The sequence below is a fragment of the Alosa alosa genome, chromosome 19, assembly GCF_017589495.1.
Source record: "Alosa alosa isolate M-15738 ecotype Scorff River chromosome 19, AALO_Geno_1.1, whole genome shotgun sequence".
NCBI lineage: Eukaryota > Metazoa > Chordata > Actinopteri > Clupeiformes > Clupeidae > Alosa > Alosa alosa.
The window spans coordinates 5,982,741-5,995,019 of NC_063207.1; the positions used below are offsets into that span (position 1 = coordinate 5,982,741).

At 44.0% G+C, this 12,279-nt stretch overlaps 1 protein-coding gene across 1 annotated transcript in view; it reads left to right on the forward strand.

The window, feature by feature from the left end:
* Positions 1–11,751, forward strand: part of rgs6 (regulator of G protein signaling 6) — an 88,070-nt gene extending 76,319 nt beyond the window's left edge. Inside the window, 7 exon segments of the mRNA XM_048228338.1 lie at positions 69–112; positions 115–178; positions 2,088–2,210; positions 3,627–3,813; positions 4,729–4,818; positions 5,261–5,320; positions 7,509–11,751. Of these exon segments, the coding sequence (XP_048084295.1) occupies positions 69–112; positions 115–178; positions 2,088–2,210; positions 3,627–3,813; positions 4,729–4,818; positions 5,261–5,320; positions 7,509–7,559 (619 nt within the window). The 3' untranslated portion in view covers positions 7,560–11,751.
* The last annotated feature ends 528 nt before the right edge of the window (positions 11,752–12,279 follow it).

Consider the following 12,279-nt stretch of genomic DNA (forward strand, 5'->3'; position numbering starts at 1 on the left):
AAATTAGACCAGTCTTCTAAAACTATTTTTGTGGCCCACGAACGCTGTGATTGTGCTTGTCTCCACAGTCTATTGAGCTACACAGAGCAGTTCCTGGAGTATGACCCTTTCGTGACCCACTGGAGCCGTCCAACCCTTGGGTCAGCGACGACACCACCTTCTGGGACCTGGAGACCAGGTGCAGTCTGGGTGGGGTTATTGTGTGGGTACTTTGTTACTCCCCCTCCCTCTTGATCTCTGTGTTGTATGGTGTTAAAATGATGGACGCCTCAACCGACCTGGATTTTGCTGTTTTATTATGGTCTCTCTCTCTCTCTAAAATATGGAAAATAAAAGAAAACAAATCAAACATGGAGCGAGCCGGGCGCATCACAGCTCCTCTGGCTCAGGATAGTCGCAAAAGAGATAAACAGAATCATCACAACACATACAAATATAATTCAATGCAGAAACAGCGGCGTACCCAAGATATGGAAAAGAAAAGAAAATCAGGTACAGAACGAGCCAGGTGCAGCACAGCTCCTACAAACAAACAACTAAATAGTTTTATACGTCTCTGACTAATGACCAGGAGTAAGGTCATCCAGGGTCATATCAGCAGCCTAAAACTCTTTGGCTCTTTAAGTACATGCGGTGTTGTCTTTCCCTTACAGCTGGATAGAGATGCATCAGACATCTGGAGAAAATTAGGAAAATTGCCCTTTATGTTACAGATAATGTACATCTATACGTGTATATTATCCACATCAGACAGATGCCCTGGATTCTTTATTCATCACTGCTCTAGTTTATAGTATTTTACCTTTTTAATGCCCATTATCTATTCAGGATGCCAACTGCTATCCACTCCATCATTACTTAGCACTACTAAGTTGCAGCACTGTGTTTGGCGTATTGAGCATATTGGGTGTTCTTTAATCATATTGTGTGTTCTTTAATCATATTGTGTGTTCTTTAATCATATTGTGTGCTCTTTAATCATATTGTGTGTTCTTTAATCATATTGTGTGCTCTTTAATCATATTGTGTGTTCTTTAATCATATTGTGTGCTCTTTAATCATATTGTGTGCTCTTTAATCATATTGGGTGTTCTTGTGATCATATTGTGTGTTCTTGTGTGTGTGTTCTTGTGTGCATATTGTGTGTTCCTGTGATCATATTGTGTGTTCTTGTGTGTGTGTTCTTGTGTGTGTGTTCCTGTGTGCATATTGTGTGTTCTTTAATCATATTGGGTGTTCTTGTGTGTGTGTTCTTGTGTGTGTGTTCCTGTGTGCATATTGTGTGTTCCTGTGATCATATTGTGTGTTCTTGTGATCATATTGTGTGTTATTGTGTGCATAATGTGTGCTCTTTAATCATATTGTGTGTTCCTGTGTGCATAGTGTGTGTTCTTGTGTGTGTGTTCTTGTGTGTGTGTTCTTGTGTGCATATTGTGTGTTCCTCGGTGTGTGTGTGTGTTCCTGTGTGCATATTGTGTGTTCCTGCGTTCATATTGTGTGTTCTTGTGTGTGTGTTCTTGTGATCATATTGTGTGTTCCTGTGTGCATATTGTGTGTTCTTGTGATCATATTGTGTGTTCCTGTGTGCATATTGTGTGTTCCTGTGTGCATATTGTGTGTTCTTGTGATCATATTGTGTGTTCCTGTGTGTGTGTTCCTGTGTGCATATTGTGTGTTCTTGTGTGCATAGTGTGTGTTCTTGTGTGGGCCGTGGCTGGTTATGTAAGATGTGTGATGTGTGTTTGTATGGAAAGTTTGGCCCATCTGTGTATTTGAGACATCCAGGGGACCCAGATGTGTTATTGTATCAGGGTTCTGTGGGGACACATCTGTTAGATTGCACTGACTCACACTCACACTCACTCTCAATCTCTGTCTCTGTCACAAACACACACACACACACACACACACACACACACACACACACACACACACACACACACACACACAGCACACACTCACTCTCACATATGCACACACACACACACTCTCTCACACACACGTACACAGACTCACACACACACACACGCACACACACTCACACACACATACATTGCTCTGACTGTGTGTGCTCTTGTGTGCATCAGGGAGCCCAATCAGCATCGTGTGAAGAAGTGGAGCTTCTCTCTGGAGGAAGCTCTGAAGGACCCGGCTGGACGAGAACAATTCCTGAAGTTCCTCGAGTCCGAGTTCAGCTCTGAGAACCTCCGGTGAGGAACAACATAGAACTGTAGTGTTCGAGTCTGTGTGTGTGTGTGTGTGTGTGTGTGTGTGTGTGTGTGTGTGTGTGTGTGTGTGTTCCTTGATTTAGAGTCAAGCTTCGAGAAACTCCGGTGAGGAACCATACAGAGCTGTAGAGTCGGTCTGTAGCATTTGAGTGTTTTTAGTGTTTAGTTTGGAGATCCTCTAGTGAGGAACCGTTGAATCATCTCCCTCTCCATCTCAATCTCCCTCTCCATATCCATATCCATCTCCCTCTCCCTCTCCTCAGGAAGAACATACTAGGTACCCACAAAAAGAAAAAAAACATTTTTAACATTTTCCATGCCATCCTTCACCATCGTACTAAACAAATTACTTATTTAATTATTAGCTGCTGCTAATTACTAGTTAGCAACTGTTAGCTGTTATTGTGACTGCCGCGCAAGCGAAGGTTTAGTCAGTTTTTTTTTCTTCCGGATTTTTTATATTTTTTTCAGTAATTTTGTGTCAACGATTTCTGGGACACTGAAAGTACATCTAGTTCTAAGTCCATTTAAGGCTAGGATAAGGGTCAAATCCCTCACTCTGGCCTGTAGGTCACTTGCTGGTTCTGCCCTTTCTTATTTGAATTCTTGGATCCAGCGCTATGCCCCCCTCTCACCTACTGTGATTCCTCTGAGTGTCTGCTGTGTTAGCCTTCCATCACTAGCCGCTTTCACCTCTGTGTGTGCACGCAAGTTTTTTCTTTTTCTGGTATCGTTAAAGGTGTGAAAGTGGTAAGAGAAAATTCATCCGGCGGTTTCGTGTAGATGTAGTCTAAGAGGTCACAGTCAAGGTCACGCTTTCCGTCTGTGATTCCTCGCTGGTGTAATGACTTACTAATAAACAGTGAGGCTCAGGCTACCTAAACAGAGCAAAAAGCGAAAGCTGAAATGACAGCGTTAGCGTTTAGCCTAGCAGACAAGTGCAGCTCCATAGCCTGCCACTGCATTGCGATGCATTTGGGGTTAGCTTAGCGCTAGCTGACTGCATTGCGATGCATTTGGGGTTAGCTTAGCGCTAGCTGACTGCATTGCGATGCATTTGGGGTTGGCCGATGCTGAAACTGTGGCGTCACTTTTGATTACTCTGTTGTTTGCAAGATGGAGACTTTAAACAGGAACATTCAATTAGAGCTGGAAACAAACAAGTGGCCTAGAGTTGATGGCTGGTTTATTACGAGTGAGGGTGTGAGTGTGTGTAGGTGTTTGTGCCAGTATAAGCATATGTGTGTGTGTGAGTGAGTGTGAGAATGACTGTGTGAGTGTTTATATGAGTGTGTGTGAGAGTGTGAGTGAGTGTGAGCATGACTGTGTGAGTGTGTATCTCAGTGTGTGTGTGAGTGTGTGTAACGATGACAGCCGTTAACTCAGACCCTGGGGCAGGTTCTGGCTGGCGGTGCAAGACCTGAAGCGCCGTCCGCAGCAGGACGTGTCGGCGCGCGCGCAGGACATCTGGCAGGAGTTTCTGGCTGAGGGGGCCCCCAGCTCCATCAACCTGGACTCACACAGCTACGAGCGCACCAGCCACAACATCAAAGACCCCGGACGGTACAGCTTCGAGGACGCCCAGGTACACCCCCCCCCCCACACACACACACACACACACACACACACACACAGAAGAGCTGTCTGTTTGCTGGGGAAGTAGTGTTGAGAAAGGGAGGAGATGAGATGTGAGGAGCTGAAGAGTTGTCTGTTTGCTGGTCTCTAATGGGCCGTTTAATGCCCCTGAATGAGCACCGAGTCCCAGGCGAGCTGCAGCTTCAGAGCGCATTAGCTGTGTTTGGAGGAGACGGACACACACACACACACACACACACACACACACACAGCCACACACACACACACATAGCCACAGAGAGATTATCTGTGTGTGTGTTGTGTGTGTGTGTGTGTGTGTGTGTGTGTGTGTGTGTGTCTGTAAGAGAAAGAGAGAAAACATAAAAGAGAGAAATAGATTTTAAGAGAGAGTGAGAGATACAGAGAAAGGAAACAAGAAAGAACTGATCTCTGGGACCTCGTCTTACATAAGCACACATCACTTCTGAGGCTGCTGTGCACCGGTGGGCTACAAACACACACACACACACACACACATGCACCATGCACACATACAGTATACACTCTGACTCTTACATGGCCTACTTTCACACACACACACACACACACACAGATAAAAACACAAACACACACAAATGGCCAACATACCCCTGCATCACACACACAATCCAGTGACCTAAAGTGTGTTTCTGTGTGTGTGTGTGTGTGTGTGTGCGTGTGTGTGTGTGTGTGTGTGTGTGTGTGTGTGTGTGTGTGTGTGTGTGTGTGTGTGTGTGTGTGTGTTTCTGTGTGTGTGTGTGTGTGTGTGCGTGCGTGTGTGTGTGTGTGTGTGTGTGTGTGTGTGTGTGTGTGTGTGTGTTTCTGTGTGTGTGTGCGTGCGTGTGTGTGCGTGTGCGTTTGCGTGTGCGCTTGCGCGTGCGTGCAGGAGCACATATTCCAACTGATGAAGAGTGACAGCTACTCTCGGTTCCTGCGGTCCAGCACGTACCAGGACCTCCTGCTGGCCCGGAAGAAGGTAACACCCCTCCTCACCCCGCCCAGCCCAACAGAACTGGGCCTGACCCGCCTCAGGAACCATGGGTTCTAACACACGATTCATTAACTCACATGAACTCTCAGCATAGGTTGCATTAGCCACACTAAACCTACTGTATGTCTATAACCCACTTATACAAACACACTGGTCCTATAACGAGGATACCTTACACAGTTGTTACACGATTACACAACAAGGATGGCAGCTTGCATATGAAACTAACAGGCTTGTATCCCTGCTGCTTGTAAATGCTTGGCTGCCGTTACCATGCCACGCTCTGGTTCGAGCTGAGTGTGTGTGTATGTGTGTGTGTGTGTGTGTGTGTGTGTGTGTGTGTGTGTGTAGGGGGGTGCGTCACAGACACATTCCCCCTCTAACTTCCTCTCTATCTGAACCCCCACCACCACCACCTTGCCTGAAGCCTCCAGCTGAGAGTGAGCAAGGCCGGCGCACCTCATTGGAGAAGTTCACGCGCAGCATGGTAAGTGGCGCTACCGCGGCTACTGGTTCTGCTGCTGCCGCTGCTCTCTCCCCTCTGCTTTGCCCTGCCACAGAGCTTTAGACACACAATGCCACGGGGCAAATGTACACATACCAAACAGCAACAGATCACAAAATCAAACTCCAATAGGAAAACAAAATCAACAAATTCGTACAAATGTCAAGCAATACCAAAACTATGTACAAAAACACCCAAAAAGTGCCAACAAATAGCAACTAATGGCTCTCTGGTGACCACATTCGTGTCTATGGATTTGACGCTCAAGAGATACAATAAAATTTCTAAATTTTGGCGTGCGTCAGACGCCACGAGTTGGCTTTGCTCCATTAAAAGTAATGGAGTTCTAAACTTTGCCGTCACTCGACGTACGTCAGACGCCCCCTGTGGGCGTTAGTCATTAGTGTTTAGGAAGAGGACATGAGGCTCACTAGGAGGACCCTCTCTCTACTGGAGTTTAGAAGCTAATTGTGGCAGCTGGCAGTGGCAGTGTCCATGTAGGTGGCTTCAGCATGGCCAAGGCAAAGCTCTAACGAGGTTATTCACTGATTCACGCATTCATGCACTAACTGGATGCTGCATTGGAATATGTCCAGATTGTGTAAGAAAATGTAGCCATCTATACAATATAATTAGTACATTTACACTGATTGCATTCATGCACTAACTGTATGCTGCATTGGAATATGTCCAGATTGTGTAAGTAAATGTAGCCATCTACACAATATAATTAGTACATTTACACTGATCGCATTCATGCACTAACTGTATGCTGCATTGGAATATGTCCAGATTGTGTAAGTAAATGTAGCCATCTACACAATATAATTAGTACATTTACATTCATTTATTTATTTAGCAGAAACTTGTTATGCAAAGTGACTTACACACAGTGCCTATAAAAAGTATCCCCCCCCCTTGGATATTTCTACTTTTACTGCTTTTATAAATGGAATCTTTATCAATTTAATTTGGCCTTTTTTAACAATCATTTACATTTAAATCCCATCTTTAATGTCAAAGTGGAAAGCAGATTACTACAAAGTAATGTTAATCAATGAAATTTATAATGCAAAATAAGCGAGTGCATAAATATTCAACCCCTTCAAGTCAGAATCACTGCTCTGGGATTAGTGTGTGCTTCACCTCACTGTGTGTTCACTGTGTGCTGTTTGTGTTTCACTAATTCACCGATTGGGTTAAATGCAGAGACCAAATTTCCCTCATGGGTTTAAAAAAGTATATATACTATACTATACTATAGATATAGGGTCTGGGAACTCACCATTGGCAGTGCTCAATCCGAGGGGTGGGATAAACGGTTGTCTTTCAAATTCCCTCTGCACGCAATAGGATAGCGCTACAACTCACGAGTCCCATGCGTTTTCCCACCAGCGGAGCTAGTTGGCTAGTTGATCAAACGTTTGCCCACTTAAAAAAGGTTTAACTTGAGTGGCGCTGTTCGCCAGCAGCAGCATCCATCTTCTTTGTTTTCAAGTAACAGGGAATTCACGCGGAGTCGTCGCAACTCTGCCGTCATTACGTTAGGCTTGCCCACCGACTCTATACACGATGTGATTGGCCTGATCGAAGTTTGATTTTTCCAGCTCATAAGCGAGTTGCTAGGCTACCTGCTCCTGCTAGGGTGCTTCTAGCTTTCTAGGCTACCAATTGGCTGGACCGCTGTTGATTTAGGTCACTTACATATTTTGAATCAATTAACATTACTCTGTAGAAATTTGCTTTCACTTTGACATTAAAGAGGGCATTTTTGTAAATTATTGTAAAAAAAGGCCAAATAAAATTGATAGATTCCTTTTCTTAAAGCAACAGAAGGGGAAATATACAAGGGGGTGAATACTTTTTATAGGCACTGTATGTTAATTACATTACAAGGGCCATAGTCCCCAGTGCAACTCAGGGTTAAGTGCCTTAGTGCTCAAGGGCACCACGGTGGCAGCTGGGAATTGAGCCCACAACTTTTTTATGCTACTGCATACTAGCCCAGCTCCTTAGCCACTATGCTACCCACCACCCATGGTAGTTATCTACACAGTTGAGCTAATCTGCTGCTGTGCCTTGTTGTGGCCCTCCTGCTTCAGTCCCATGGTCACCTCGAGACTCTCTTATCTGTGCTTTCGTTTGGCTCTCTCACCCGTTGGGTTTTTAGGGCAAGTCGTTGACGGGGAAGCGCCTGACAGGACTGATGCAGTCATCCTGACAAAGCCTGGACCACTGGAGCAATGCACACACACACTGACAACGCGCGACACACACACACACACACACACACACACACACACACACACACACACACACACACACACACACACACACACACACACACACACACAACTGACAACACACTAGGAGAGTAGGAGTTGCAGCTGTAAGGGACAGTCATGAATCATGATGAAGGTGCGGGAGAGACAGACTCATAATAAGGGCTGGACTAAGGAGAGAGAGACTCATCTGCAATGCTGAATGAATGACAGGACTTGGAGAGAGAAATACATTATCGCCATTATCACCTAGAGAGAGAGAGAGAGAGAGAGAGAGAGAATGAAAGACTGAAAAAGAGAAATGCATGTAGATCCAAGTCAGTGACCAGTGACACTCAGGATGACATGGTGGTGAATGTCTGGATGAGTGAATTGTGTGTGTGTGTGTGTGTGTGTGTGGGAGGGGGGTTACGTGGCCAGATGGGAGAGGTGGGAAGGACAATACCACGGTCAGTTCATGAATGAAACACACCCTCCACATCCCAGAACTCACACAGTCCTCTCTGGATGTGCGTGCACGCCTGTGTGAGTGTGTGTCATGAGATTTCACTCTCACTGCATAAAGAGAGGAATAGGCCGTAACATTAGATGCACCTGGCTCAAATATTTAAAGCTGAAGTCTCCAACATGCATTTGGAACAAGTGAACCAATGAATGGACACTCATCTCTGCACACACAAACACACATTCTCTTTAGCTAAACTTTGTTGATATGCCTTTTCTTCGGCTCTCTCTGGGTCACACACACATTCTGACACACTCACTCACAATCTCAGAACTCAGAGCAGAAAGAAATCTGGACACTTCAGATCAAAGCACACCAACCACTTGTCCTCAGGAGGGAGTCAGCAATAAAGTGTGTGTCACACAGACAAAAACAACAAGCCACTTGATACACTTTATACTCACTGAATATATCTACAATTTAAACATGTACAATAGTCTGTTTATCACAAATTATACACTAGTACTTCTTGGAAGCTGTCAAAGAGGTTTCTCAGAAGTGTTTGAGCCGTATAGACTTTTAAGGAATCTTTATTGGGAAGCAGCAAACAGTTGTAGACCATGAGAAGGCTGGGACTGCATTTGAACGGTGTTTAAAACGGTGTCTGCCATGTCCTACTACATTCCAAGGAGGACGCAAAGGGCTGATGCGAAGCACCAATCAGTGTGCTTTCCACAGCAAAAACAGAACTGTTACCAGACCACAGGCTAGAGAGCTGTCCGTTAGCCCGTCCAGCTGCTCCTTGAGCTGAACGTGGCGGCGGACTGGACAGGTGGGTGGCCCCACGGATCTTACTGACGAGAAGCACACAAAGCCACTATGGGGACATCAGCAGGAGACGCTCTGCTCACCTGGTCTGAGAGTTCACCTGTCTCAAAGACACTCACTATGGGGACATCAGCAGGAGACGCTCTGCTCACCTGGTCTGAGAGTTCACCTGTCTCAAAGACGCTCACTATGGGGACATCAGCAGGAGACGCTCTGCTCACCTGGTCTGAGAGTTCACCTGTCTCAAAGACACTGCCTGGATTTGGAGATGCTGGCACCCATTACTGATGTCATCAGTGTTGCTGTTCATCAGACCAAAGCGATGTCCAGTGTATATGTGTGTGTGTTTGTGTGTGTGTGTGTGTGTGTGTGTATGCACACTGGCATACACAAAAGTGAGTGTATGCATGTGAGTTTGTTTGTTTGAGTGTGTATGTCTGTCTGTGTCTGTGTGTGGAATGTGGAGGTGGGTGTACAAATGTGTGTGTTTGTGTGTTAGTTTTATCAGGCGTGAGTTTTTTGTCTATCTTTTGTCTGTGTCTGTGTGTGTGTGTGTGTTTCTGTGTTTGTGTGCAGCTCACCATGTGTTGAATACCGTCATGAAAAGGCTCCAATGTCTTGCCTTACCACAGGAAATGCTGTCAACTGTACAACTTCAGAATGTGACCACAGTGCCACTTAGTGGAGTATGTGAGGTATTACATGGTATCAACACAAGTTTGGGAATAACAGCCTAGAATTGATCACTTTCAGACCAACTTGTTAGTATGGATGCAACAATGACTGAAGTTCAACATGCAACTTAATCAACCCTTTGACATATCTTATCCTCAAAAATCTCAATATTCAGTAGACATAGAGTGAAGACTGTGGTTTACTTAGGTTAGCAACAAGAAAATGTACTGTTGCATGATTGTTAAAATGTTTGTTGATATAATTTTATGGCCAGTTGGAGACTGGGGTACACTATCAACGCGGTGACGGTGAAGTATGTGAAAAAGATTTCTGTTTGAGCAATATTTCTGATGTCATTTTTTTTTTAAATCTGTATCATAGCCACAAGAAGTATTTTGAATCAAGCACATTATCAGATATTTTTAACTAATCCCCATTTACTATGTATATGCCTATTTTTTAGATACTCACCTCTGTGATGGTATCTGCACATCTAAAAACAACATCAATCTCAGATGAGTACATTCTATTGTGGGGTGTGTTTGCATCTTCCCCACGTTGTGTTGTTTACATAACATAGATGAAGTCCCCAAGTCTGTCTTACCTGAGGACGGTCAGTGTGTTGTCTGTGTCCACAAACATCTGTGATTTCTCCAAAGACAACCAGTTTAGCACGCCAAAGTAACTGCCACTGTCACTCACGTCTCATGTCAAGAATAGTCGGCTTCTCCTGTGTTACGCCCTAAACATCAATCAAGATTGAAACTTACACACTAACAAGCAGGACGGTTCTATAATGAATCAGCCTGACCTGCTCACCACAGAAGAACGTTGAAAGGTTTCTAGATGACACTTGCCCTTTAGTGTCAAGTCTTTCACAATATCTTCTGCTAAAACAGATAATGAGCATTTAAGGGTACTAATGGGTTCTGAAAAGGACAAGTTCAGCTCAGCATGAATAAGGAACTGTTGCAGGTTCTGCAGGGAGGTAAAAGTCCTACCATGTATTGGTTCTACCTGTGCGCTTAGCACCTTAAAGTGTCTTGAGTTCTTTGATAATCCTATAGCTGATAGGTGAAAGAATACTATCTGTACCATCCATGGATTCTAAGAGGAAGCCTTTAATGCATTGAAATAATATTATTCTTACCATCCACAGATTCTAAGAGGAAGCCTTTAATGTGCTGAAAGAATATTATTTATACTATCCACAGATTCTAAGAGGAAGCCTTTAATGCATTGCCAAACAAGTTTTTTTTAAAGCCCAATAAAAGGACTCAGAAGGGGTTGAATGAATCACATCTGAGTTATTTGTCCAGTCTGAGACCTGTCACAGGAAGGGCAGGAGCAGGTGTTAAAGGACAACTGGCAAAACAGATAGATAATGCTACACTGGGGGCATGATTTTACCGACTGTACTCTGTGACCTTGAGAAACAGAGAACTATGAAAAATTGCCAGGATTCTCCTTTAAAGCAGGACTGGGCTCTCATACGGTTAACTGCCCCAGGAAGACTCGCTTTACAGAGCTTACACTGAGATATATGGATCTGGGGTGGTATTCATTTTGAAGGGATACTGCTGAAAACACACTGTACATATTGATATTGTGTTACTATTATCCAATGTTAACCTCCTGACTGCTATGTTCTAGATGAGCTGTCCGGTTGTGAAATGTATACAAGCGCAATTACAATGGACAATTGTACTGAAATTCTATATATTTTCATGATGTGGAAGCACATATTATAGTACGGGCACATTACTATGCATGTAACATATCCGGGGCATTCAGGCTTTTAGTTATTTAATCAGAAATATGACTATATGGTCTCAGCACATGGTATTATGAAAAAGCACCAAATAAATATTTGGACATCAACAAATGTGTCCGCTTATTGTCAGCTACATTGGTACGTGCAGTATTGTGTGTGTGTGTGTGTGTGCGCGCGTGCGTGTGTTTGTGTGTGTGCGCGTGTGCGCGTGTGTGAAAGAAATAGAGGCCAGATTAACTGTCCTAATGACTCTGTAAATGGTCTTTATACTGTAAGGATCTTCTGCTGATGTTCTTATTACAGTAACCATGTGAGCATGTTTTTTTTATTTCTGGGATATAAATCAGAGAAATATAATCTTATCCTAAATAAAGTTTTAGTACACTCAGAGTAATAATCCTAAATAAAGTTTTAGTACACGTATGTGTGTGTATGTGTTATGCTTTTACACCATTCACTTAGTACTGCAGCTCCTTTGACTGCAATGACAACCTCAAGTCTTCTTGAGAATGATCCTTCAAGCTTGGTGCAGCTTTCTTTTGGAAGTTTCTCCCATTCATTTTGAAGAATTGTTCATGCTCAACCAGATTGGATGGGAATGGTCAGTGCACAGCCATTTTTGGATGTCTTCTGAGCTTTCTTGGTTTCAGGTCTGCACTCCTGGAAAAGCCTTTCTCTCAGGACTGCTCTACGCTCTTCGTTTCTTGGTGTTTTATGCCCCCAACGTTTTCTTCAAGGCAGCGCTGCCTGGAAAGCACTAGGGTTAGGCATAGGATAAGTTTAGGGTTAGGTATTAGGATTAGGTGCCTTTAAGTCAGTGGTGGCAGTGCTGCCTGGAAGACAACGTTGGGGGCATAAAACACCATCGAGCACATTCTTCTGCATGCATCTTTTTAAAGTATATTTTGGGCTTTCTGCCTTTATTCAGGACAGTGAA